The 27,986-nt window shown below is 36.2% G+C and overlaps 1 protein-coding gene and 1 pseudogene across 1 annotated transcript; one reads left to right on the forward strand and one right to left on the reverse strand.

Moving 5' to 3' along the window:
• The first annotated feature begins 2,382 nt into the window (after window positions 1-2,382).
• Window positions 2,383-3,327, forward strand: LOC106993373 (olfactory receptor 52K1-like). Its single transcript, XM_015115104.2, has one exon. The coding sequence runs from the start codon at window positions 2,383-2,385 to the stop codon at window positions 3,325-3,327; it is 945 nt and encodes a 314-aa protein (XP_014970590.2).
• A 13,368-nt stretch (window positions 3,328-16,695) lies between these two features.
• On the reverse strand, window positions 16,696-17,640 carry LOC100425062 (olfactory receptor 52A1-like; annotated as a pseudogene).
• Between the last annotated feature and the right edge of the window lie 10,346 nt (window positions 17,641-27,986).

Here is a 27,986-nt window from a genome sequence, read left to right on the forward strand (position 1 = left end):
TAATTTTTATCCATAGTATTCCTGATAAATGATCATTTGTTTCTACTTGAAAACTCCACTGATGATGAGCTTCTAGTTTTACAAGAAAGGCTTTCTGTTTGTTTTTGTAAAATCCTATGTTTGTGATAGAATCCTGTACTTTATTATTAAACTAAAATGTATATATTTATTCATTTATTATTTTACTTTTTAACACCTTTTATTTGGCCAGGTATCTACCTCTGGTGAGATATATATATATATATATATACACACACATACACATACACACACACACACACACACACACATACATATATATAGTTGTTTTCCCTTTAACACATAAAGAATCTAAAAATATTTGAAGACAAAATGACCAGAATCGTCAAATATTTCTTCTTATGATATCAGTTTAAGACGATCCACTTTCCTAGTCAAAGTTCTTTCTAAAAACCAAACAAAACAAAATGAAAATTATTTTTTCCACATTTCTTTTAATTTTGTACTTCATAGAAAAGTAAAAAAAATGCATTTCTAGGGCAATAAACATTCAAAGAATTATGCTATGAATATATATGTATTTATACAATATTGGAATTTAATGACAGACTTAATCTTCACTACCAACTTTGCAATATATGCCTCATCCCATTTTGTTGAGATTTTAAAAAATGAGTCTGAAAGCATTAAATACCTTAGCCAAATCACATAGAATAAGTGGCAGGGCTGAGATTCTATCCCAGACATGTATTATCTCAAATACCTTGGTATTTTCACTACAGCAAGTTACCTTCCAGGAGACCTATCACTAAGCTATGGTGTGCCTTTTACCAAATGGAGTTGGCATATTAAAACTTATATTGAATAACTAAATTGATGATGAAATGCTCAGTAGTGTTTTTAAAAATATGCTACCCTATTTGAGGATCTTACAAATTTAGAGTAAATTAATTTTAAAAAGCTCCACTCAAAGTTTATATAATCTAACCTTAAGCATCTTAAATTTTGTTTTAAAGAGTAACACTATGGCCAAAATAAAAATATATAATTAGTTAGAAGAAACTTAAAAATGATGAATTGGCATTAAAAATTGTGAATATACTAAATTAGAATTTAGAATTCAATTGATACAGATATAAATAAAAACACTAATAATTCAAGTTCATTAACTAAAGCAAAATAGTCAACACAATATTAACATTTCTATACTTTTATTTTTGAAGCAACTTTGTGGTACACTTTTTTATTCTTTAAGTTTTTATTGAAAATTTTTTTTTCTGTTATTGTTGTTTATAGAGTTGGAATGTTTCTAACAAAATCTGAAGTCTAAAACTTAACAGCGAAATTTAATTATAATCATATTATCAACAAAATGTCTTATTTCTATAGACATATTTTTGTATTTATTATATATTTGTTTGGTTTCAACTTTTAATACGGTGAGTATACTCTTTGATCTATGAAAGCCATAATTTGGTTTATTTATTTTACAAATAATTTGTAAATATGTGTATCTATTTAGAATAGTTACATAAGTTAAAATATTTAACAAATACAATAAATTCTTATTTCTATAGAAAACTGTGTTACCATTAACCCCCAAACTATACTCCCCTTATAAAAACACACAGATACAAATATGTAAAGAAAACTATTAATTAACTTTATCTATACCCACTCTCAAACCTGGCTTTATTTGAGATATCTGGAAACTTAGTATTAACTAAGTTATAATCTAGTGAGGTGATTTTGAATTCCACATTTGTCATCCGAAACATCTGTTATTCCTCTAGATTACCCTCATGCTTCCTAGGCATAAGATCAGCAGACTTTCTAGGTTTCCTTTGTCAAAATCAACAATTTGTAACTAAATGTTCCAGGATGAGTACCAAAGCACCAACTCCAATCCCAGAAACTGGGGACAATTAATTGGGTATGATAAAACTGGGTAGGATTAAATTTAGCTTCCTTGTCTTGAGTGAAAACTATGCTTTCTGGCTTGTTCATGTCCTTACTCCCTGTCTGTAATGTTGAAAACATTGTCCTGCAGTGGACTGATACCTAGAAAAAATTCCTAGAGAATTGTGAAACTTGAATGTTAAATAGAATCAGAGCTACAGGAGAATCTAAAAAACTTGAGTTGATATATCCTTATTGAAAATTTATCTCTGAGACTGCATGTCCTTTTTGCAGAAGACATAGCCAAGGATCATTCCTCTCTCCATCCCAAGTAGCTGAAACATTCGTTTGATCATTAGTTTACACAAAATAATCGTGAGTGTCACCACCATAAACTACTGTAAGGACCATCATTTTATAGGTGCAAATGATCAATGATTCCAAAACATTCCTTGTTTGTTTGTTTTTCCCTAGGAATCAGACGTTGAGGAGCTCAGGTTAGGGATGTCCTCTTGCAACAATTCCATTCCTCAGCCCTCGATATTTATCCTGGCTGGAATTCCTGGCCTTGAATCTTTCCATGGCTGGTTCTCTGTGCTTTTTTTCTTGGTGTTTCTCATTACAGTCATTGGCAATGTCACCATCTTATGTATCACCTGGATAGAGAAGAGTCTTCATGAGCCCATGTTTCTTCTCCTGGCCATGCTGTCAATTGTTGACCTGTGCCTTGTCAGTGTCACAGTGCCCCGTATGCTGGCTACCTTCTGGATGAATGCCAAGGAAATCAGTTTCAATGGCTGCCTCACACGGATGTTTTTCATTCCTTCCTTCTATGTCATGGAGTGTGGGATTCTCCTAGCCATGGCTTTTGACAGATTTGCGGCTATCTGGTACCCTCTAAGATATACAACCATCCTTGGTAACAACATGCTTGTGAAGATGGCACTGGCTATCCTGGCAAGGGCAGTGGCAGTGCTGACCCCAGCCCCCATTCTGGCAAAAAGACTGCAAAGCTTCCAAACCCCCATAATCGCTTACTCCTACTGTGCATATATGACTGTGGTGCAGATAGCCTGTGAAGATATCTCTGACCACATTGTCTATGGACTCATGGTTATTGTAGCATCTGTGGGATTTTATCTGTTTTTTATCATTCTGTCATATGGACTAATCCTTCATGCTGTCTTTCAGATACCATCTTGGGATGCACGGGGCAAAGCTCTCAGTACATGTGGCTGCCATCTTTGTGTCATTAGTCTCTTTTATTCTCCTGTTGTCTTCTCGGTTCTGGCCCAGATTTTAGGCTACCATATGGCTCCCCATATGCAGATCATCATTGACAATCTTTACTTCCTGGTGCCTCCCATGGTTAACCCCTTGATTTATGGGGCCAGGACCAAACAAATGCAGGAGTGGGTACTGCGGATCCTTCACTGTTATGGAGACTAAAATGTATACCTTTGGTGGACAGGACACCTGGTGATGTTAAGCTGGAAGTCAAGTTAGGTTGAAGGTAGAGATAATTCCTGCCAGGTTTGGGGCTTCATGGGAAAGGAATAACCAAGGCAAGGGAAAAACTTAGTCAGTTAGAATGATTATATAACTGAGACATGGTCTTTTTTTTTTTTTTTTTTTTTTTTTTTGAGACGGAGTCTTGCTCTGTTCCCCGGGCTGGAGTGCAATGGCGCAATCTCTGCTCACTGCAACCTCCGCCTCCTGGGTTCACGCCATTCTCCTGCCTCAGTTTCCCAAGTAGCTGGGACTATAGGCGCTCGCCACTACGCCCGGCTAATTTTTTGTATTCTTTAGTAGAGACGGGGTTTTACCGTGTTAGCCAGGATGGTCTCGATCTCCTGACCTCATAATCTGCCCGCCTCGGCCTCCTAAAGTGCTGGGATTACAGGCGTGAGTCACCGCACCCGGCCTGAGACATGGTCTTTCTATCAGGATGCAGTTATAAAACCTCCATAGCCAGAACCCTCCACAGATGCTTATGCAAGTGATAAAATAGGATAATATTTTATTGATAATTTCATTATTTACCTAATTACAACACATAACATAAATCAAAAACAGATTTTCAAATGAGATTAAAATGCAGTTTAGGCACATACTCTCATGATGTATGGGCAGAAATAATTATACAAATATTTATACTTCTATATTTTTTCTTCTGTATTTAGATTTTAGCTATTTTGCCAACACAAAATAATATATGATGGAAAATTATCCTAACTGAAATAAATATACATAAATATCCATGAACATATAAATGAATAATGAGCTTCTTGTCGTTGTCTAAAGAATTTTCAAAGAAAATGCTCATCTTAGTAATATATAATAGATTAGACCGGTGAGGTAGACATTTTATAAATTAAAAGAAACTTTAAAAAGCTGTGTTTTAAACTTTTATTTCAGGGGTACATGCGATGGTTTGTTACACAGGAAAACACATGTCATGGGAGTTTTTTTTTTTTTTTAATTATTATTATACTTTAAGTTCTAGGGTACATGTGCATAATGTGCAGGTTTGTCACATATGTATACTTGTGCCATGTTGGTGTGCTGCACCCATCAACTCGTCAGCACCCATCAACTCGTCATTTACATTAGGTATAACTCCCAATGCAATCCCTCCCCGCTCTCCCCTCCCCATGATAGGCCTTGGTGTGTGATGTTCCCCTTCCCGAGTCCAAGTGATCTCATTGTTCAGTTCTCACCTATGAGTGAGAACATGCGGTGTTTGGTTTTCTGTTCTTGTGATAGTTTGCTGAGAATGATGGTTTCCTGCTGCATCCATGTCCCTGCAAAGGACACAAACTCATCCATTTTTATGGCTGCATAGTATTCCATGGTGTATATGTGCCACATTTTCTTACAGACTACTTCATTACCCAGGTACTAGTACCAGTATCCCAATAGCTATCTTTTCAGTCCCTCTCCCTCCTCCCACCACCTACCCTCAAATAGACCCCAGTGTTTGTTGTTCCCTTCTTTGTGTTCATAAGCTCTTATCATTAAATCCCACTTTTAAGTGAGGACATGTGGTATTTAGTTTTCTCTTCCTGCATTAGTTTGCTAAGAATAACAGCCTCCAGTTCCATACATGTTCCCACAAAAAAACATGATCTCATTCTGTTTTACGACTGCATAGTATTCCATGGTATATATATACCACATTTTCTTTATCCAATCTACCATTAGTGGGCAGTTAGGTTGATTCCATGTCTGTGCTATTGTAAATAGTGCTAATGATGAACATTCACGTACACATGTCTTTATGGTAGCGTAATTTTATTCCTTTGCGTATATACCCGGTAATAGGATTGCTGGGTTGAATGGTAGTTCTGCTTTTAGCTCTTTGAGGGATTGCAATACTGCTTTCCACAATGGTTGGACTAGCTTGCACTCCCGCCAACAGCGTGTAAGTGTTCCCTTTTATCCAGAACTTGGCCAGGATTCATTATTTTTTGACTTTTTAATAATTGCCATTCTGACTAGTGTGAGATGGTATCTCATTGTGATTTTAATTCGTATTTCCCTGATGATCAGTGATATTGAGACTTTTTCTACCTGCTTTTGGCCACATGGATGCCTTCTTTTGAATCATGTCTGTTTATGTCCTTTGCCGCCTTTTCAATCAGGTCGTTTGTTTTTTTCTTGTGAATTTAAGTTCCTGAAGATGCTGGATATTAGACCTTTGTCAGATGCATAGTTTGCAAATAATTTCCCCCATTCTGTAGGTTGTCTGTTTATTCTGTTCACAGTTTCTTTTGCTGTGCAGAGCTCTTGAGTTTAAATAGATCCCTTTTGTCAATTTTTGCTTTTGTTGTGATTGCTTTCGTTATCAATGTCATGAAATCTTTCCCCATTTCTATGCCCAGGATAGTATTGCCTAGGTTGTGTTCCAGGGTTTTTATTAAATACCAACTTGTAAAACAAGAGACAGATATATGTAAATCACACCCATGTTATTAATAAACATACACACAGATATTTATTTACACAAACATATACAAATATACACACTTCTTTCAAATACATACTTCCAATCATTTTGTCTATAAATAGCTAGCTTATTCTATCTCTCTACTTGTCTCTCTCACTTTCTAATGCTATCATACTTATATTTATGACATTCATACACCTTATCTGAAATATGCATACATTCAAAAGAATGTGTATGTGTGCATATACTGGATGCAAAAATTCAATTTTATTAATAGATACGCAAAAACCACTGTTAATCTTCTCACAGTTTATCTGCCAGTTTTCAGAGACATAAATTTTCTCAGATAAATTAAGATCCATCTCAGAGTGCTGCTTCCACATTCCCTTATTCAACTTTTTGAACACATCTTATGCAATACTTCCTTCTGCCAGCCTTCCTTGATCTCACCCCCTATTTTTTCTCCACTCTGTATCAGTTTCCTTTTCAGTGGTCTCCAGTGCCACCCAGTCTTTTCATAGTCACAAAACATGTCACACAGTATGAAAATTGCCTTTTTAGGATGATCATTTTCTACACTAAAATGAGCATTTTATTTATTCTTATTTTCAAAGAATCTAGAATTTTCATTATATGTAAGTTTAATAAATATTTGTTGAATAAGTAAGTCCCATTTCAAATAGCCTCTCTGATGAGACAACAGGGATCATAAAACAATGCATACATTTAAACCTTCAGCCAATCCACTTAAAAAAAAAATAAGATGAATAAGAAGAGAGAAGAATAAAATAAATGGATACAGGCAGGGAGAGAAGAAAGGAGAGAGATTTGAGAGGGAAGGAAGAAAGACGCATTTTGTTGTCCCAGCTGACATTCCTCTCCATTGAGAATCCTTTTCAGTGAAATCTCCTCAACTTCATTTCTGAAAACAATTTAGGATATATCCTTTCACCTTCAGTGGTCCAATGTATTACCTAAAGTATGATTCCTCTTCTCCATTATTATAGTGGTCTTTTGCTGAATTAAAACCAATCCCAAAATGTAGAGTTTGAGGTTCACTGGACTCAGCTTACTGTTCGCACCTGATGTCCCTCAAATGGCTGCATGACAGAAAGGGGCTGGAGCTTGAGTCCCATGAGTGTTCAGCAGGATAGACAACCAGGATGGCTTCTTCACTGTGCCTTAGTGCTGTTCCCTGTGGGCTCTCTATCTCCATTAAATTAGCCAGGTCTTCTCACACAGTATTTCAGGGCTTTAATAAATGAAAACCAGAAGCTACCGGATCAGATACAATCTACATCCAAAAGTTATCCACTGCTCAAGGCAGTCAAAGGATCTGTTCAAATTTCAGAGGCTGGGAAATAGATTCACTTCCTGATTGTTAAACTGTAGAATACTACATAGTTTGAAAGATATTGTAATGACCGTCTTGTGTAATTCAACCTGTCATATTTTGCTCTTTGCTTACAACAATTCATATTACTTTCATATGCAACATAACTCATAGCTCCCTCAAACTTCTAGGTCTCATGCCATTATGACATTTGTCTAGAATTTCATCATGCAAATTATAGTCAGATGTAGGTGAGGCTTCATGGGTGTGTTAGTTCCTGGAACATGGTTCCTCTTTCCTGAATCGTTTTTAACTAAACAGACAAGTCATCTTCCCCCAACACTGTCAACATACAATGTCAATATATTGATGGGGAAAACACTTACATTTCAAAAGAGGGATAAAGATGCAATCTGATAATTACTGGTACATAGCATACTAAAATATAGGTAGGCACATGGTGCCAGCTTTCAAATTAAGGCCCCCTTCTGCTTCACAAAGATAATTCTGTTTTTCTGTGGTTCTTGGCTTTATCCTTCGGGATCTAGGATCTGCAGTCTGATTCATGATTATTTTTAAAAGAAGTGGCAAGTTTTCCACTCACCATTCTAAGTCTATAGGTTGGCCACACTTCAAGGATCCTTTACTTTTTCTTTCCTTTCTAAAAATAAATAATAATATCACGTAGTTTAATTATTACATTTCCATACATGTCCAGATAAATATCTTGGTTGACCCTAACATGGAAGAGCAAGTAGCAAACTGACAAACCCAACTTTCACTTTGAATAGATATGTTATTGTAAACTATTTTATCCTAGGGATTACGAATAAAAAGCCATATAATTGTCATGCACAGTGGCAAAAGGGCTTTACAAAACATATAATTAGGCCTTGGAAGTGGAAGTATTAACAGAATGAAGAATAAGGAATAGAATTACTAATTTTTGCTGCATGTAAGAATATAAAATAAAATTTAATCTGTATCCATCCAAAAGCAAGCGATATTTTTAACCATATTATGGAGGTATGATTGACAAACAAAAAGCTGTGCATATTTAATGTATACAACCTGATTAATTTGGAGATAAGTATATATCCATTAAACCACCCCAAATCTATACCATAAGAATATTTACCATGTCCAAAAGTTTCTTCCTATCCTCTTTATTATTGCATTATAAGAAGACAATATAAAAAGCTTCTGCACAGCGTGGCCGGGCATGGTGGCTCACACCTGTAATCCCAGCACTTTGGGAGTCTGAGGCGGGCGGATCACCTGAGGTCAGGAGTTCGAGACCAGCCCGGCTAACATGGTGAAACCCCGTCTCTACTAAAAACAAAAGTAATTAGCCGGGCACAGTGGCAGGTGCCTGAAATTCCAGCTACGTGGGACACTGAGGCAGGAGAATCGCTTGAACCTGGGAGGAGGAGACTGCAGTGAGCCGAGACCAAGGAATTGTACTCCGGCCTTGGAAACAAGAGTGAAATTCCATCAGAAAAATAAAAATAAAAAAGGAAGAAAAGAAAAGAAAAGCTTCTGCACAGCAAAGGAAACAATTAACAAATGAAAACACAACCCAAGGAATGGGGGAAAATATTTGTAAATCATATATCTGACATAAGGTCAATATCGAAACTACATAAGGAATTTATGTAGTACAACAGAAGAAAAACACAAATAACCTCCCTTAAAAGAAATGGACCAAGTAACTGAATTGACATTTCTCCAAAGAAGACAAATAGTGAACAAGTATATGAAAAATTGCCCAATGTCACTAACTTCAGGGAAATGCAAATCAAAAGTTAGAATGGCTATTATCAAAAAGTGAAATATAACGAATATTGGCAAGGATATGCAGAAAAGGGAATGTAAACTGGTATAGCCATTATTAAAAAACCTGAGGGTTTCTCAAAAAAATTAAAAATAAAACTCCCCTGTGACCCAGCAGTCCCACTACTGGGTATATACCCAAAGGAAATAAAGTCATTATCTTGAAGAGACATCTACACTCTATTGTTCATTGCAGCATTAGTCAGAATAGCCAAGACATGGAAGCAACTTAACTGTTCATTGAGGGATAATTGGATTAAAAACATGGTATACAGTTGACCCTTGAACAACACAGATTTGAACAGCATGCCTCCACTTATGCACACATTTAGTTTTCAATAGATACAGTCAGGCCTCCATATCAGCAGGTTCCATATCCACAATGATAAGTGCATCAAAAATGTAGTATTTTCAAGATGCAAATCCTGTGGATTGGTAGGGCCTACTGAGGGACTTGGGTATACACAGATTTTGGTATCCACAGTAGTTCCCGGAATGAATCTCTTGCAGGTACTGAGGGAGGGTGAGATGAGGGACCAATTTAGTTCTGCATGTGAATATCCAGTGTTACCAACACCATTTATTGAAGAAACTGTCCTTTCCCCATTGTATGTTTTTGGCACTTTTGTCAGAGAGTAAAATGGTGGCTAGTAGAGGATAGAAAGGGGGAGATGGAGATGAAGAGAAGTTGTTTAGTGGGTACAAACATACAGTTAAATAGAAGGAATAAACACTGGTGTTTGATAGCATAGTTGAGTGACTATAGTTAACAACATTTTATAGTGTATTTCAAAATAGCTAGAAGTTTTAAAATGTTCCCAACACAAAGAAATGACGAATGTTCAAGGTGATGAACTAACTCAATATGCTGATTTAATCGTTGCATATTGTATTCATGTGTCAGATTACCATATGTATCTCATAAATATGTACACATATTATGTATGAATTAAAATAAATAAGAAAATCCTAGATATGTTGGTTTATTTCTGCAATTTCTATTTTTTCATTTTTATATGTCAATAAATAAATTTTTTATATGTCTATAAATAGATAAAAAATGTGGTTTATAAAATATTATTCAGCCCTCAAAAAAGAGTTGAATTCTTCCATTTCTGACAACGTGTATGAACCTGGAGGACATTATGCTAAGTGAAATAATTCAGACACAGAAGAACAAATGCTACATGATGTCACTTAAATGAGAAATCTAATGGAGCCAAACATGTAGAAGCAGAGAGTAGAATGGTGGTTGCCAGAGGATGGAGAGAGAGTGAAATGGGGAGGTATTAGTCGAAGGGTAAGATGAATAAGTCCTAGAGATCTACTACATAGAAGAGCATTTACAGTTAACAATACAGTATTATATACCAAGGATTCTTCTCATGTTAGCTGTTTCTGTCCTTTTCAGTTTAACCTGACAGTGCTGCTGACTAACAAGTAGTCTTAAAAATGCAAGCTTTTATCCAAAGTCTATGTCCTACTTTAAGAATCGATGATAGGTGCAGAAAAATTGAATGACAAAAGATATTGTGTTCAAACTCACAAATCCCTGTAGTATTTATGAATTGTATGAATTCTACTTAAAAATTAAACACTGGGTTTTAAAAGTCATATTTTTCTATACACATCTTATCAGAATTGTCCCTGGAAATCTTCATCAAATCCATTGGGAATCCGTTGGTTTATGTGTGCATGTGTATATCTGTGTGTGTGTGTGTGTGTGTGTATTTTTTTCCTACTTTCACAAAGGCGAGAGTTTTGTTTATTGTTCCATCACAAAGCACTGAATCCTTTATTGTCTGGTACACAATAACAATTTTGTCTCTCTATTTAAGGTCTTCATTAACAGCTTTGTTGTGCCCATCAAGTGTCTGCCCGCTACCCACTCTCAAAGCCAATGCTGCGTGTTTTAAACTTCTGTTACTTCAGGATTAAACTGATAACATTTTTTTCTTACATGTAAATATTGCATGTAATATGACACATTCAGACTTAGTGGCAGCTTTTCATAGCAATTTATGATTTTTTTTTTCACAACAATCTGTACATTGCCTGAACTCCACTGTGTCGTTCTCACTTGGAATCTCTCAAGATGATGGCATGATAATAGAAACAGATATAAGTTATGGACTCTTCTAAGAACTGTCCAACCTGGCTTTGTATTCATAGCAGTTGCACCTCTCAACTTTAATGGAAAAATAAAGAGAAGGGTGGATTCTTGAGAGGAGTGGGAGAGCCATATAGTAGAAGAGCCTGTGAAATGATAGATACAGTTATAGCTCGGTTGGAAAGTACAGTTTGGCCAGGTGTGGTGACTCATGCCTGTAATCCCAGCACTTTGGGAGGCCGAGGCAGGTGGATCACGAGGTCGGGAGTTCAAGACCAGCCTGACCAATATGGTAAAACCCTGTCTTTACTAAAAATACAAAAATTAGCCAGGCATGGTGGCATGTGCCTATAATCCCAGCTACTTGGGAGGTTGAGGCAGAAGAATCGTTTGAACCCAGGAGGCGATGGTTGCTGTGAGCCGAGATGGCACCACTGCACTCCAGCCTGGGTGACAGAGCAAGACTCCATTAAAAAAAGAAAAAGTGCAGTTTGTCACTCAACTTCCTCTCTCTTTCATCATAAATAATTCTTTAATTCATACCTCCCCTCTAGGGTTCAATACTATGCCTCCAACCATCTCTACCACTGCTCACCAATGAATATTTTTCTGGGTTCCCATAGCTTGCATATTATTGATCTACTGTAAATTTTGTGAATTAATTTAGTATATCTAAAAGTTTCAATACACTTTGGCTTGAATAGAGAGAGACTTTTAGGGATGCTTGACATCCAGGACACACCATCAGGCATTGCTTACTTTCCAAGACAATATTCCTTGTTCTACACAAACAGCAATTTTCTCACATAATTTTAAAAAAAACAGCTTTTCTGCTGCCTCTTGCTCTATTTTGAAACAATTCTTAATCCAATCCAGATACTTTTCCAAAATCAAAGGTAGATTGGACACAGGTTGAAACTGTAAGACACAAAGAGAAAATACGTGCTCAGATATTTTTTCTTTTTTTTTTTTCCTTTTTTTTTTTTTTTTGGTATTTATCCCGTCTTTTTTTTTTTTTTTTTTTTTTTTTTTATACTTTAAGTTCTAGGGTACATGTGCATAACGTGCAGGTTTGTTACATATGTATACTTGTGCCATGTTGGTGTGCTGCACCCATCAACTTGTCAGCACCCATCAACTCATCATTTACATCAGGTATAACTCCCAATGCAATCCCTCCCCCTTCCCCCCTCCCCATGATAGGCCCCGGTGTGTGATGGTCCCCTTCCCAAGTCCAAGTGATCTCATTGTTCAGTTCCCACCTATGAGTGAGAACATGCGGTGTTTGGTTTTCTGTTCTTGTGATAGTTTGCTAAGAATGATGGTTTCCAGCTGCATCCATGTCCCTACAAAGGACACAAACTCATCCTTTTTTATGGCTGCATAGTATTCCATGGTGTATAATAAATGGTCCTGGGAAAATTGGCTAGCCATAAGTAGAAAGCTGAAACTGGATCCTTTCCTTACTCCTTATACGAAAATTAATTCAAGATGGATTAGAGACTTAAATGTTAGACCTAATACCATAAAAACCCTAGAAGAAAACTTAGGTAGTACCATTCAGGACATAGGCATGGGCAAAGACTTCATGTCTAAAACACCAAAAGCAACGGCAGCAAAAGCCAAAATTGACAAATGGGATCTCATTAAACTAAAGAGCTTCAGATATTTTTTCTAATTAAATACTCCCAACAACCATTCATTTATCAGTTCACATTCCCATCTACTAGAAATAATTATAACCACGTTGGCATCTGGTGATGAAATATATTTCAACTAGACAGGCTTTACAAGAGGTCCTTAATGAAGTGCTAATATGGATTTGAAAGAACACCTGTTACCACAAAAGCACACTTACACATATAACCTATAGGAAATATAAAGCAACTATGCAATCAAGTTTATGTAACAACCAGATAACAAACATCATTTTAAGCACTTTATTTTTATAGGCTAGGATTAAAATGAATTTTTAAAGTTTCATTGCAGTATAATTCATATAAAAATTTGCACATATTTAATATATACATTTTGATGAGTTTGGACATTTGCATATATCTGTGATACCATCATCACAATGAAGGTAGTAAACATGCCCCTCACTTCCAAAAATTCTTCGTGTTCTGTGTGTGTATGTGTGTGTGCGTGTGTCTGTTAGTTTATGTTATGTCCATACAATCCTGCTTTAAGGTAATTGTTTCTGTCTCCATTCAAACATGAGGAAAATTAGGTTCAGGTAATTTAAACATTTTTATTAATCTTTTTATAACATTCAGCTAATAATCGAATCAAAAGTCAAGCCTACAGCTTCCATACTATGGATACATTACAAGTATTGAGTTAAAGTAAAATGAACAAATAGACAAATGGATAAATACATAAACAGATCTCATATCTTCTTTGGATCTAGGGCAGGTGGGGTAGGAGAGCTGAAAATGTTCTCCACTAGTATATTCCATTTTTTGCTTAAAGCGCACTACTTTATATTGTTTGGAGAATTAACTCCTTTAGTGTATTCATCATGTATCTTTCTGCTAAAAGTCTATAGACGGAATCCTAAATTCACAAAGTATACAAAACAATTTTATTATAAATATATTTTAGTCTAGAATGAGAATTTGATCCAATATTTCTCAGTACTTCTGGTAAAGGCAGACAGGATTATATGAATAAGGATATCATCTCCCTGGAAATCTAAGGATATCCTCTACCTTTCAGCAGGAAAACAAAAAACCTGTAACCAAACTCAGCTTCCCACTCAACCAGGTGAGCTGCAAGGTCTCCGCATTTTGGAAAGCTGGTGTTTCCTATTATTATTCTAAACAGCTGGCATTTTATTTTCAAATACCTACCATAAATCTTAGACTGCTTAATATCTGATGCCAATATATTATTTCTCTTACAAAACTAATTTCATAGGGAATGGGGATTATTTCCCTAGAACACAGTCCATGATTCATCCAGCAGTGTCCTAGATCCTGTCATTTTCTTGATGATCCTGTCATTTTCTTCTTCCTTGAAGAAGCAGGAAAATATGGCTTCTCTTGCCAATTTTCTTCAGAAAACATTGTTTTCAGTTTTAGCTGCATTTTAAAAGATTCCCCATATACCTTCACAGTGCTCCAAAAGTTGCCTGTAGACAGTTCCTATTCACAACAGTGGGTTGTCATGACTTTGTCTAAGACCTTCCTCTTGCTTGGGAAGCATAGTCTGTCCATGAATGAAACGTGTGACAAATATTGGGAATGCAATATTTCAGGAGTTATGGAGTTTTGACTGAACAAGGGATAGAGATCAATGGATTAAACACCCCATATTTCTAGCCATTAATTGGAACAACTTGTAGGTGTGCTTTTTACAATTTTTTCAAGGACTGCTAGCATGCAAGAAGACTGATAATTAACAGCAATAACTTGTTTAGTTTTGTACATTTTATTGTTTTTTTTTTCCCTTCACTGTCTTACTTGCTCCCTCTCCTACATGTTTTCTTTTTCCTTGGATCAGTTCCAAAACATACCACTTACACTAAAGTTCTTGGCTTGATTTGATTTTCTGAGAACTCTTATTAAGATGCCCTTTGCTATAAGCTCCCATTTGTAGATTGAGACTATCATAAGATACCTTTTGATATTAATTCTCTACTCTAAATAACAGTATAAGTGATTGACAAGACTATCACAAAGAGGGAGACAAACCACTCCAGTAAGAGGAGAGACAAATTTACTAAGATTATTGATGCTCACGTGGTGGTAGTTGTGGTGGTGTATATGCTATCAAGCCCTAGAGGCCCTGGAAAGGGAAGTCTGACACGAAAAGGAGACTAAGGAATATGTAGTTGAATTTCAATGTCTTGACTTTTTTTCACTAATTTGTAAGTCCTTTCAAGCTGTGAGGATACTAGGAGAAAAGACACTGTTAACATGTCCTTCATCACAGTGTTTTATCAATCTAATATATTACACTTCAAAACTTTTCAAAGTATCTCCTAATGATATTTTAGCAAAAATATAAGTGCATCATGAGTTGTAACACTACATAAACAGAGAATGGGCACTTTTCAAGGACATTATGAACTATGCCATTAAATGACAACTCTGAAAAGTTGAATTGTTGCTTATACAACAAAAGAACTATATTTGTGCAGTTAAGTAAAACTAAATAATAGAAGATCGCTATATTGATACATAATCTCCTTCTGCAGGATGATTTGTATATTTTGATCACTGATCAGAGATGAGCTTGCTTTTCATAACTTGGGTGCTCAAGGATGTCAGATTCACACACACCTGCACATATCTTCTCACATTTACAAGAGTCATAATGATACTAAGTGCTTTAAGACTGAATTAAAATTATGGCAAATAGCATTTCATTGGCTGAAGTAAAATTTATTATTCAAATATCACATATGCCATGATTTCCTTTATGAGGCCTTCTTTCATTCCTTCTAAAATCTAGATTAGTTGCTTCTCACATGTGAAACTAAATCCATTGTTTTTATCTTATGATAGCCTAGATAACATTAAATTATATTTACTTTTTTTTTTTTTTTGAGACGGAATCTAGCTCTGTTGCCCAGGTTGGTGTGCAGTGGCGCTATCTCGGCTCACTGTAACCTCCGCCTTTCTGGGTTCAAGTGATTCTCCTGCCTCAGCCTTCCGAGTAGCTGGGATTACAGGCATCCGCCACCACGCCCAGCTAACTTTTGTGTTTTTAGTAGAAACAGGGCTTCACCATGTTGGTGAGGCTGGTCTCAAACTCCTGACCTCGTGATCTGCCAGCCTCGGCATCCCAAAGTGCTGGGATTACAGGTATGAGCCACCACATCCAGTCTGCTCAATATTTTTAAGCATCAGTATACTGTGAACCTTTGAAATCATGAAATATATCCTTGTCATTGCTGTACATCCAAAGAGTAAACTGCAGCTTGGACAACGGATATGTTTATATGAAGGAAGAAAAAAAGTAAAGAAAAGGGAAGAAAAAAAGCCAAAAATAAAAGATTAAGGGAGAAGGAATGGAGGGATGTTAGGAATTGTGTTTTTTTCTTTTCTTTCTTTTTTTTTTTTTTTTTTTTTGAGACAGAGTCTCGCTCTGTTGCCCAGGCTGGAGTGCAGTGACCGGATCTCAGCTCACTGCAAGCTGCGCCTCCCAGGTTTACGCCATTCTCCTGTCTCAGCCCCCCGAGTAGCTGGGACTACAGGCGCCCGCCACCTCGCCCGGCCAGTTTTTTGTTTGTTTGTTTGTTTTTGTATTTTTTAGTAGAGACGGGGTTTCACCATGTTAGCCAGGATAGGATGATCTCAATGTCCTGACCTCGTGATCCGCATGTCTCGGCCTCCCAAAGGATTACAGGCTTGAGCCACCGCGCACGGCCAGGAATTGTATTTTATTTATATATATATATCTCTCTCTCCAGATTTATCTCATGTTTTCACTGCTCTTGTTGAAGGAATATATGTTCTTTAGGGGAGATCATTGTAATGTAAATATCTCACCAAAATAGCCACACATAATACAAGGAATTTTCAGCTTAAACTTAAGTTTAAATAGGTAAATGCATGTTTTTCCTCTGACACATCACTTGCTGGATCATTTCTGGGTGTCTGGCTTTATAATGAGAATCTGAGCAACCCACATGTGAATCTCCATGGTCTTCATTCCATAGACAATGGGGTTAAGGGCAGGGGGCACAAGCAGATAGACGGCAGACAAGAGAATGTGGGCATAGACTGATACATGACCAAAACGATGGCTGAAGAAGGAAAAAAAGCAAGGATATAAAACTCCAGAAAGACAATAATATGAGCTGTACAAGTGTTAAATGCTTTGAGTCGTGCCTCTTTTTGGGGAAGACGAAAAATAGTCTGAAAAATTAGAAAGTAGGAGATGAAGACAAAGATCACGTCAAAACCTAGAATTGCAAAAGCCACAAAGAGCCCAAATGATTTGTTAATATGGACATCTTCTTTAGCCAGCTTGACTACAGCCATGTGTTCACAGTAAGAATGGGCAATAACCACAGAGTGGAAAAGTTGCAGCCGTTTGAGTAGAATGGGTAGAATTCCAACAAGCATTGTTGTGCGGATTGCCACCATCAGCACCACCCGAAATAGAAAGGTGTGAGGATGGATGTGTGCCTCAATGGATCACAGATGGCCACATAGCGATCAAGGCCATCACCAACAGGATGCCAGATTCCATGCCCTGCAAGGCATGAATGAAGAAGAGTTGGGTGAGGCAGGCATCAAAAGCCATGGAATAAGAATCAAACCAGAAGATGGCCAACATCTTAGGAGCAATGGCTACACAGAGACCTAGGTCAGTGGCTGCCAATACTGCCAGAAAGATGTACAAGTGTTTGTGTAGACTGTGTTCTATAGAGATAATGATTAGCAAAAAGCTGTTCCCCAGCAGGGCCACCAGGCACACGCCAAAGAAGGCAAACCCAATCCAAAATTGCACATGCTCTAGTCCAGGGATCCCAATCAGGGTCACTGTCTTTGGGTTCAAATATGACATGTTGGTGGATCCCATGAGTCTGGTAAATCTTTTACTCACCACTAATTCTGACACAGATTCAGAGAAAAATTACGAATGGGAAGGAGAAACACTTTCCTCACATTTCCTCTCAGAACACGAAAGACGTGGATGGAAATGTGATCATGTGACTGAATCTTTGGGTATAAATTTAGGTTTATTTCAGAATGGAGCTCTTGGCCTTTCCCAAAGCTAGTGTTTGTATTTGTGAATGAGGAATATGACTCAGTGTTGATCACCTAGAAATTGTAGAAATGGAAGCTATAATTCTAAGAGCATTGATTATGCTAGTCTTCAGTGTCTTCTCAAGTGGTCTCATAAACGGCAACATTAACTTTTTTGTCCATATTCATCTCCAAACTCCAGACACATCTTGGATTAGGTGGAATTCCTCTGTGACACTTGAAGTCATAACACAAATCCTCAATCCATATCCCTGTCTTAGTTGAAAGTTCAGAATCTTCCGATAGTGCATGCTTTTCCCAGTCTTTTCCATTTTCTTTAGTTTAGGGAGTACAATTCTTCCCATCACATCTTAGGAATTGCCTCCACATGGGGAAGTGAGAGGCTTGTTCTTCCAATAAATATTGCTTGAATTACCTATGTGCAGGCCAATTATTCAGGTTCTTCAAAGTGATAAGTACATGCTATTCTTTTACAAGTAGTGGCTGGGCATATTTGACTCACGGAGTTAAACCTGGCCCGTGAGTTTTCAAAGTTGATGTGTAAGCAGAATGAGATGGAAGGAGATGTAAGAAGTCACAGATCTTAGAGGAGACAGAAAATTGAGAAGATAGATAAGAGGTCAATTGGATTAAAAGAAACCATAAGTTGGGATAGGAAACAGGCCACAAATCCTTGCCTGTTGTATAATCCCTATAACTTAAATTTTTTGATAATATTAATATGTCTCAGATGTAAAAGGATGGAGTTCTGTTGTTTATAATGGGGCTCAATCTATGTGCCTTTTTTACTTTATCAATACCTGTTGTCAGTGAAAATAATTTCTGACACCTTTGAATATATTGTTTACCTTCACGTGCACCCACCTTCTGATCTTCGAACAATGTGCCTGCTCTATTTCTTTGGTAACCCTCTACTTAAAGCTTAAAACAACCTTACATCCTCTCTCTTTTTTTCCTTTTCATTAACTTTTTACAAGCTTAAAATCACACAACAGTTTAATTTTATCTTCCTTATGATTGTGTCATAGCCAAATATATTGACTGAATGAGAAGCATCACTCTGAATCACATTTTTATACATTTTTTTCTTTGAAAGAAAAGAGAGGTGATTGCTTCTGTAAAATAATAGAAAAAAATTGAATGGTTCATAGTTTGTATGAATACATATGTGAACATAACTAGAAAGCCCCCAATGTAATAAAATATAAAATGTCTTAATAGTTAATGAAGAGAAGGAAATCTTGTTATACAATCTTCTGTAGCCACACATATCAGTAGGCTGTGTCCAAGGAAACAAAGAGATATAGATTAAACCAATTAGAAATTTTATAAAAAGAAATTTCCCTTGATGCCCATATAAAATGATGTCAGGTGAAGAGTGGTAGATTGCCTAAAAGTGATTGTGGATAAACATAAATATGTGTTGTTGAAGTGGAACAAGTTGTTAAAGGCAGAGCCTACAGGAGCTACAAAGATAATACATCCTATATAATTATGTTTACATTGCCTGGTGATGTAAGGATAGAGTAAACATTAGCTCCAGGTTCACTGTAATATATGATAATGCATTCATCAAATTAATTTTATTCTATGTAGTATAGTATGTTAAATGATGCAATATAAATTTAGAAATATAAAATATCATCTAATGCAGGTTCTACTATTTATCTTACTATAAATGGAGGGGGGATAATATTACTTATCCCACTAAATTATTGGGAGAACTAAATAAGATTATATATGAAATTCTCAGCACAAATTTCATGGAAAAGAGTAACTATTCAATGTCTGCTAGCTAGTGCTTGTCAGAGCCTGTGATAAACTTCTCTGAGGAGGAAGACATACTACCGGCTTCTTGAGGGAATGTAAAACCAGATAGAGAAATGAGAACATTTTTTTGAATAAAGAGTTGATAAAAGTAAGAAAGTGCCACTAGAAGATGAATTTCCTAAAGCTTAATGGCTTTTCTTAGTTAGATCTCTTAGACTGTATATTCATGTAAGTGGAACAAATGATCACTGTCACAATAGAAAACTGACGTCCCAATCATGTACAGACCTCGATGGAGTCAATACACTCTACTAATTTAAACTAATTTGGTCATTTCATCTGAGGAATAATCATATCCTCCTTTAAGGTTTTACTAAGTAGATGGGAAAGGTACGTACATGCACACCTTTTTTTAAGTAGATGGGAAAAGTACGTACATGCACACCATTTTTAAAAAAGAGTTTATGTTAAAAATTTCTTCTGTAACAGCAAAGGTATGCATTTTGTGCAATTTAGATTTCTATAATAATCAGATCAGAAAATGTTCATTCCTGGGCTTAGAAGGAAAGAGAAGGAGAAAGAAATAAGAGGATTTCTTAAATGGAGGTGGAGTGAAGTATAAGACAAAAGACAAAAACACAAGGTGTTAATGTCTCTGATACAGAGAAATTTGAATTTCAGGAGATGGAACATGAGCTGTGATCAATGTGGCAGTAGGACCAGACAACAAAGCTACCAAAAACAATAGGATGCTCCTATCTTTGAAGTTCTCTTGACATTTTGAAACTCCTCTGCTCAAACTTCACAGAGACACACAGACCCATCCCTCCATGCATACTTTTCAAACCACAAATTATCTTTTTTTAAAAAAATTTTAATAAGCCAATCAATGTGTATGTAACTACTTTGTATATAAAATTTGGAAGGGGATGCTGGAAACCTTATTCATACCCTGTTGTTGCTACTAATTAACCAGAGTGTGTCCATTACATTTCCTCCACATGCAATTAATAATATGGTACTAAACTACCTTTGCATCTCTTCCATCTTTAAATGACATGAATCTAGTTCATCTCTCATATTGTTTATAAAACAAACCAAGACACTGCCTGTGGGCAGGGGAGAAGAGAAAGAAGATGGCCATACCAAAGAAAGGTTTGTTGTTGAGAGGTACAGGATAAAGTTAATCTGACTCAATAATCCTCCCACTTCCTCTTAAAATTTACTACAATGAGAAACTCTTAGCAATAAACAGGTCCCAAAGCAAGGAGAACAAACTCACCCAGATAAATAGACAGCTAGTTGAAACGTGAAGACAATGGATTAAACAGCTCTTTCCTACCAGATTTTGGATTTGGAAAGATATGAATGAATAACTAAGTGTCTTTCATCATCTGCCCTTAACTGTTTATCTTCCTGGATTTTCTTAAAGTCTGAGCTGATCCCAGGATGATGATCCTGACCTTGCCCCTAGAGAGGTCATTACCTTTCTGAAACTCAACCTTACCTTGTGTCAGAAAGATATCTATTGCTTAAAAGCACATAGCAAGAAGCTGTTTCCAAGGAATAGGAACCAGGAAATATCAAATCATAGGATCATTTGAAGTGTGGGAAAAATATCTGAGAAATGGAGAATTTGTAAACTGGAAATGCAGAAGACAGTCATTTGGTCAACTTTCTGGCCTATGGCAAGGTTTACAATGTAAGGAAACAAAATAGTACCTTTTATGTTTGCAAATATAATGATACGACAGCTGCAACTCATATAGCTTACAACTACTACTATTACCATTAATACCACTATTATTACCACTAAAATTATTTGAAATCATCATAGCACTTTGCAAGGTTTTTAAAATCACATTTATTAATACGATTTAGTCCAATTTGCGAATGCATCATTCTCTACTTTGTTCCATTTTTGACACCACTTTGCACCCTCTCTTTGGCAATATTTGTGAAACTTTGAAGTGACCATTTATGCAACTCTACCATCAAAGTATTCTGCTCAAGATCTCTAGGTGATGAGTTTCAGAGAATTTCGGGTAATACTTCAAATATAATGTTAGTTTTATAACCCCAAATTTATTGTGATATATTCCTTTGCCATTGAATCGATTAATTGTGTGCAATATTGTTTTGATTTACTTAGCGTTTTCTTCTTTACTCTTAGATGCAGGACCTGGTGTGTCAGCTGAAACATGATGTTACATAATCTGTAATGAATTACACTTAAGGTTGTAACTAAGGATGAACCAATTCCTTAACCTCAACCATCAGGTAATGTTTTCATTTGTTAGTTCTAGGATTAAACTCATAGGACTGTGTAAGAAACTGATGACTGTGTGTCCCAGAACAATATATACCTTACACACTCAATATTCACTATAATTAAGAGATAGCTTTTTCTTCCTTACTTTTTATTGTTTTTTTTCCCCCTTCTAGATTATGTCTAAGCAATTTCTCCACAAATAGGCTTCAAAACTGATCACATCTGTTTTCCTTTCTACTCATCTTTTAAAATCTATTCTGCAAATATCTGGCCTTCTTCATTTTGTCCCTTTGTGGTACACAGCCATTGTTAAGCATTTTTTTCTTCTTCTCTCTTTATCAATTACTTCACGATTAGGGATCCATCATTTTTCTTCTGTTGTGTAGCTTCAAGTATCCCTCTCTATCTGTCCCTTCCCTAAACAGATAAGTATGTTCAGTCTTGAAAAATGTCATCTATTGAAACCAAAAGAAATTTAGAGAACTATCTCACTCTTTTCACTACAGCAAAGGTTTTGAAAGAGTCTGTCTTTGATTTCCTCTTTTCCTTACTTCCCATTACCAGTCTTTTCATTCTAACATTACATTGTTTCTTTTTTCTCTATTAAATTTACTCTTCTTCAACTTATTAAGTTCACCTGTGTTTATAGTTAACAACCTATGTGGATAATATTTTTTGTCTACAGGGAAGTTAAATATTCAGAACTTGTTATACAATTAGCATCAAAACAGTACAATTTATTCTAGGAGTGCAAGGCTTATTGAATTGAAATTCCATTAGTGTAATCCAACATATTAAGAAAATTAACAAAGGAAGCACTTACATAATCATATCAATAGATGCAAAAAAATGAAACAAATCAATGGCAGTCTTGATAAAAAATTTAAAAATACACATTTAATCATAAGAAAAATAAGAGTTAAATAGGCACTTCAAAATGTAAAGGGCATATAGGAACACTTACAGTTAACATCATATTTAATGGTAAAAGACAATGTTTGTTCTCTACGATTAAGAACAGCATAAGGATGTTTATTCTTACCACTCCAATACTATGTCATAATTGAAAACCTAACATATGCAACGAGGATAGAAAAATGAATAAAATCCATTCAGATTGGAATGGGAGATCTAGTCATCTCTATTTGCAGATAATATGATTGCCTACATGGAAAATATCAAGGCATCTACAAACATTCTCCTGAAACTGACTGAGTTCATCAAGTTACTAGGATAAAAGGTCAATGTACAAAATAAATTATATTTTAATATATTATCAATAAAATGCAAATCAGATTTTAAAGTATATTTCCAATAGCTAAAATAGTAACATCTTAGATAATAACCTACAATCTATGTGTAGAATCTGTCTGTTCAAAAATACCACACACTAAAAAAGGACCTAAATACATGGAAATATTTACCAAGCACATGGATTTAAGACACTACACACACACACACACACACACACACACACACACACACACAAAATGTGTATTATCTATGAACTGACCTATAGATTTAATACAATTTAATGTATCTATATATTCTACCTAAACTATATGTACAGTGTACATTATTTCCTTTTCACTGAATAGCATTTTTAGATAAGCAAAAATTCTTATTTTCTTTACAGTCCAATTTTTTTATCTTTTTCCCAACGTTTATGTTTTTGTATTTGATTCATGATTCATTTGCTTATTCCAAAGTCATAAATAAATCCTCCACATTTTCACTTATAGCTTTATCATTTTACCTTTCACGTGTAGATATAAACTAAATCTAGACTTGACTTTTATTTTCAGGGGTTTGAGATTAGAATCGTGATTCATTTTGCTTCATATAAATATTTACTCAACATCGTATGTTCAAAAGAAAAAAAACTGTTCTTTACTGCATTGTGTTATAACTTTGCCCTATTTAGATAATTGTTCATACATGATCTATTTTATAGATTATACACTTTGCATTAGTCAGCTATTTTTATCTCTGCTTTAAGTCTATAGTAGGCCAGGCGTGGTGGCACATGCCTGCAATCCCAGAACTTTGGGAGGCCAAAGCAGGATGATCGCTCGGGCCCAGGAGTTCAAGACCAACCTGGGCAACATGGTGAAACTTCATCTCTACAAAAAATACAAAAATTAGCCAAGTGTGGTGGTGTGTACCTGTGGTTCCAGCTATTTGAGTAGGGAGGCTGAGGTGGGAGGATAACCTGTGCCTGAGAAATCAATGCATTGATGAGCTGTGATGTTGCCACTGAATTCCAGCCTGGGTGACAGAGTGATATCTGTCTCAAAAAAAAGAAAAATCTATAGCATAATAATAATCATAATTTCAAATGTAAGACTGAGGTAACTTACTATATCTAGTAGTAGAAACATTTTGATTAGTCATCTGATGATCCGAAGTTATATTATAGTGTAGGTGTGTAGCTACATATAATACAAATATTCTATACTGAGAATACAGAATGCCTGCTTAGATAAAAGCTTCATAAAAAATGGAAAATATTGTAATAATGTACTTGCTATTGCTAATTGGTACAACTTACCTAGAGCTTTTATGGGCATACTCTGTGCAGCTTCCTGAACTTTGAGAAGTTCAGGGAAGTTATTATGTACAGACAGGATATGAAAGAAACACTTGCTTGTATTTTGAAAGTCACTCTTCCTGAATTCTGGGCAATCTTACTCTCTTCTTTATGCTTATACTCTTTGTTGTCTGAAACATTTTATTTCACGAAGATATTTGTAAGTGAAATAATAATCTACCACACTTGGAACATTTAGCAGAATAATGAATTGCTCTAGCCATGTTAATGGCTTAGTAGAGGATTAGATGAACAGGTTTGAGATTTAAAAAAAAAATCTAAGATGACTAAAAGAGTAAAGCACTCACTCACTTTTTATTTTATTATAAAATAAAAGTTTTATTTAATAGATTAAGTGAAAGAAATAACCTAACCATTTACTTGAAGTAACTATCTGGGTGCAGTAGTAATGACAGCTTTATTGTCCGTGAGTCAGGAATATTGCCTTACGATCACAGAATGGTACTGTGCACCATGGAATAAAATAACTTCAGATATACAATGAAACAATTGACCTAGCTGGTGAAATGGGAAAGGTGCTTCAGGCATAATCTCCCTCACTATGACTTAATAATTACTCACATAAGGATAAAAGCCCAGAAAAAAGAAAAAAATCTAATGAAGGAAATTTTACTGATAGACTTATCATCTCTACCTATGGACCACGAAATGATCCTGTCAATAAACTCAGGTATATCTAGCCTGATGTGAATGAAAATGCCACTGGGGTATATGGTGGTCAGAGTTCAAACCAAGACAGGATATTTGAGTGGAGGTGGGAGAGTGTGTCTGCAAGCCTGTAGACCAACAGGCTTTGAGTCTCATTCATACTGGGACATGCCTGAGAGTCCCCTCCATGAGACAGGTAAATCAAACTGCTAAATACCAGCCAACCAGGCTAGGATAACTGCAGGAGAGGAAGCTGAGCAGTCAGTCCTGCAGACCATATATATTTATCAATGGTTCCAGAGTCTGGAGTTGATAAGATTTTTAATTCCACCAAAGCACCAGCTAACGTAGAATCACCTGGGAATTTCTGTGTGCCCACCTGAGTGCTTGAAATTTCTTTAGACCATCTAGACTTCAATCACAGCTGCAATAGTGATAGTATGAGTTCAACCTACATGATGTTCTAGGGGCAACAAGAATAATGTCAGTGGCATAAGCAGAAACAATACAGCATCGTCCATGAACCTGTACAAAATTCCCTTTGGCCCTGACTCTTGCATAACTACACTCTATATTAAAATCTAAACAACATGCTCTGCTATCATGCTATCATCTAGCAGAGAATCACTGGGGATGTAGTCACACAAAATTATTAAAATGAGAGACTTTTACTTGATGTTTTAAAAGTTCAAGCTAGAAGAATATGAACTATATTTTATTATTTTGTGACTGGAATATGATTGTGCCCTAAGACTTGATAAAACCCCATTTGAATAATGATGTCAGTGCATTTATCGTTTTTATAAAAGTGGTAAAAGTTATGTTGTTTTATGGTTTAATGCACTATTCCTTTTGTAAATGATAGTCATTGTAAACTTGCTTGTGATACCTGACATCAAAAGGTATTCAGGGCCTAGATAAATTAATTGGCTAGATAATAAGGTGATTCATCAAGTTGTGAAGAAGACATTAATAACCTGTTAGATACAAATGCGTATGATCAAGAACACTGCTTTTTACTATGTTTTTTAATTTAAGGTGTCAATCAACGTTTACAAGTGGAAGTAACGGAAATAAAAAGTACCCAAACCTTTTCCTGTTTCCAAGGGAAAAATCTGTAAAAGAATAGCTTTATAGATCTAGTTCCCTGAAGACTTATACAGATGGATCCATAGCCCCATAACTGCATTACCAGGCATTATTACTTATTGTAAGAATATAAAATCTGATTGGTAAATTACACCTGGACTACAAATTCTATGAAGGAATTATGTTTACCATGTGGTAATCGTGTCTTTTGGCCTCACTAGTTTGGTATCCACTAATTCACCTGTACCCTCCTTGTGGGGCCCTAAGCCTATGCTCTTGAGATCTGCCAAGATACATTTTGGCTCTTGAGGGTTATAGAGCATGCAGAATCCACATGTACTATTTAATTCTCGCTCCTTTACATGTAAGATGTGACCAAGGAGGATTTAAAGCTCTCCTCAGCTTGACTAAACCTTACATAGGCTTTCCCTGATCTCCCTTTCCTTGGAGTATTACCTTAGAAAATGTATAATTGTATATGCTTTCTCAGCCACTTTAAGATGTAAACATTTTCTGGGCCCGGTGGCTCACGCCTATAATCCAAGCACTTCAGGAGGCCAAGGCAGGTGGATTGCCTGAGTTCAGGAGTTCACACCAGCCTGGGCAACATGGTGAAACCTTGTCTCTACTAAAAACAAAAAATTAGCTGGGCATGGTGGCACTTGCCTGTAGTCCCAGCTACTTGGGAGGCTGAGGCAGGAGAATTGCTTGAACCCAGGAGGCAGAGGTTGCAGTAAGCTGAGATCACGCCACTGTACTCCATCCTGGGCGACAGGGCGAGACTCCGTCTCAAAAATAAATAAGTGAATAAATAAATAAATAAATATTTTGAAAACCTCTTAGATTTTATAATCCAGGACTGTCTTTCCCAAGGACCTGGAGGCCATCTCTTTGAAATCGAATCATCAAGGAAGATAATACCCCTATCTTTCAGGCTGTGTTCCAAGTAACGTAGGAGCCTGCATTTGGTGAGCACCTTGCTCTACGTTGTAAAACTACTAAAACTACTTCCTGGCTAGGCGTGGTTGTCTTACGCCTGTAATCCAGCACTTTGGGAGGCTGAGGCAGGTGGATTGCCTGAGCTCAGCAGTTTGAGACCACGCTGGGCAACATGGTGAAACCCTGTCTCTACTACAATACAAATAATTAGCTGGCTGTGGTGGCACACGCCTGTAGTCCCAGCTACTCAGGAGGCTGAGGCAGGAGAATTCCTTGAGTCCCAGAGGTGGAGGTTTCAGTGAGCAGTGATCATGCCACTGCACTCCAGCTTGGGGTACAGAATGAGACTCTGTCAAAAAAAAAAAATAAAAAATAAAAAATAAAAAAAAGAAAGGAAAAAAAGAAAAGAAAAGAAAACTACTTCTTGTAATGAAGATGGGAGAAAGCTTACTTTTTTGTGGGTTAAGGCAATTAGTAAACACAGATGGCCTAAAATTCCCCAATACCAGCTCTTAAGAACTCTTCCACCTTTTTTAAGTGGAGCTGTGTATTCAGATTTGGTCTGTATTTTCTCTCCTATTGCTAGTAATAATATTGAAATAAAATATAAACTGTTTGCTCATCTTGCCCTGTGTCGTTTTTTTAAAATGACAGATGTCTCTTAAGGAAACAAAGAGAATAGTTTTCTTTGTGATCTGTGTAGGGTGCAGGTCGCTGCAAGTACTACCCTCACTGAAGATAAATGCCTGGCATGACCCTGTTGACATGTTATATTTCAGATGCGTGTACAAATAACTCTATTATTTGCCATACAGACTGCACTGGTTAA

The sequence above is a fragment of the Macaca mulatta genome, chromosome 14 (assembly GCF_049350105.2).
Source record: "Macaca mulatta isolate MMU2019108-1 chromosome 14, T2T-MMU8v2.0, whole genome shotgun sequence".
NCBI classification, from domain to species: domain Eukaryota; kingdom Metazoa; phylum Chordata; class Mammalia; order Primates; family Cercopithecidae; genus Macaca; species Macaca mulatta.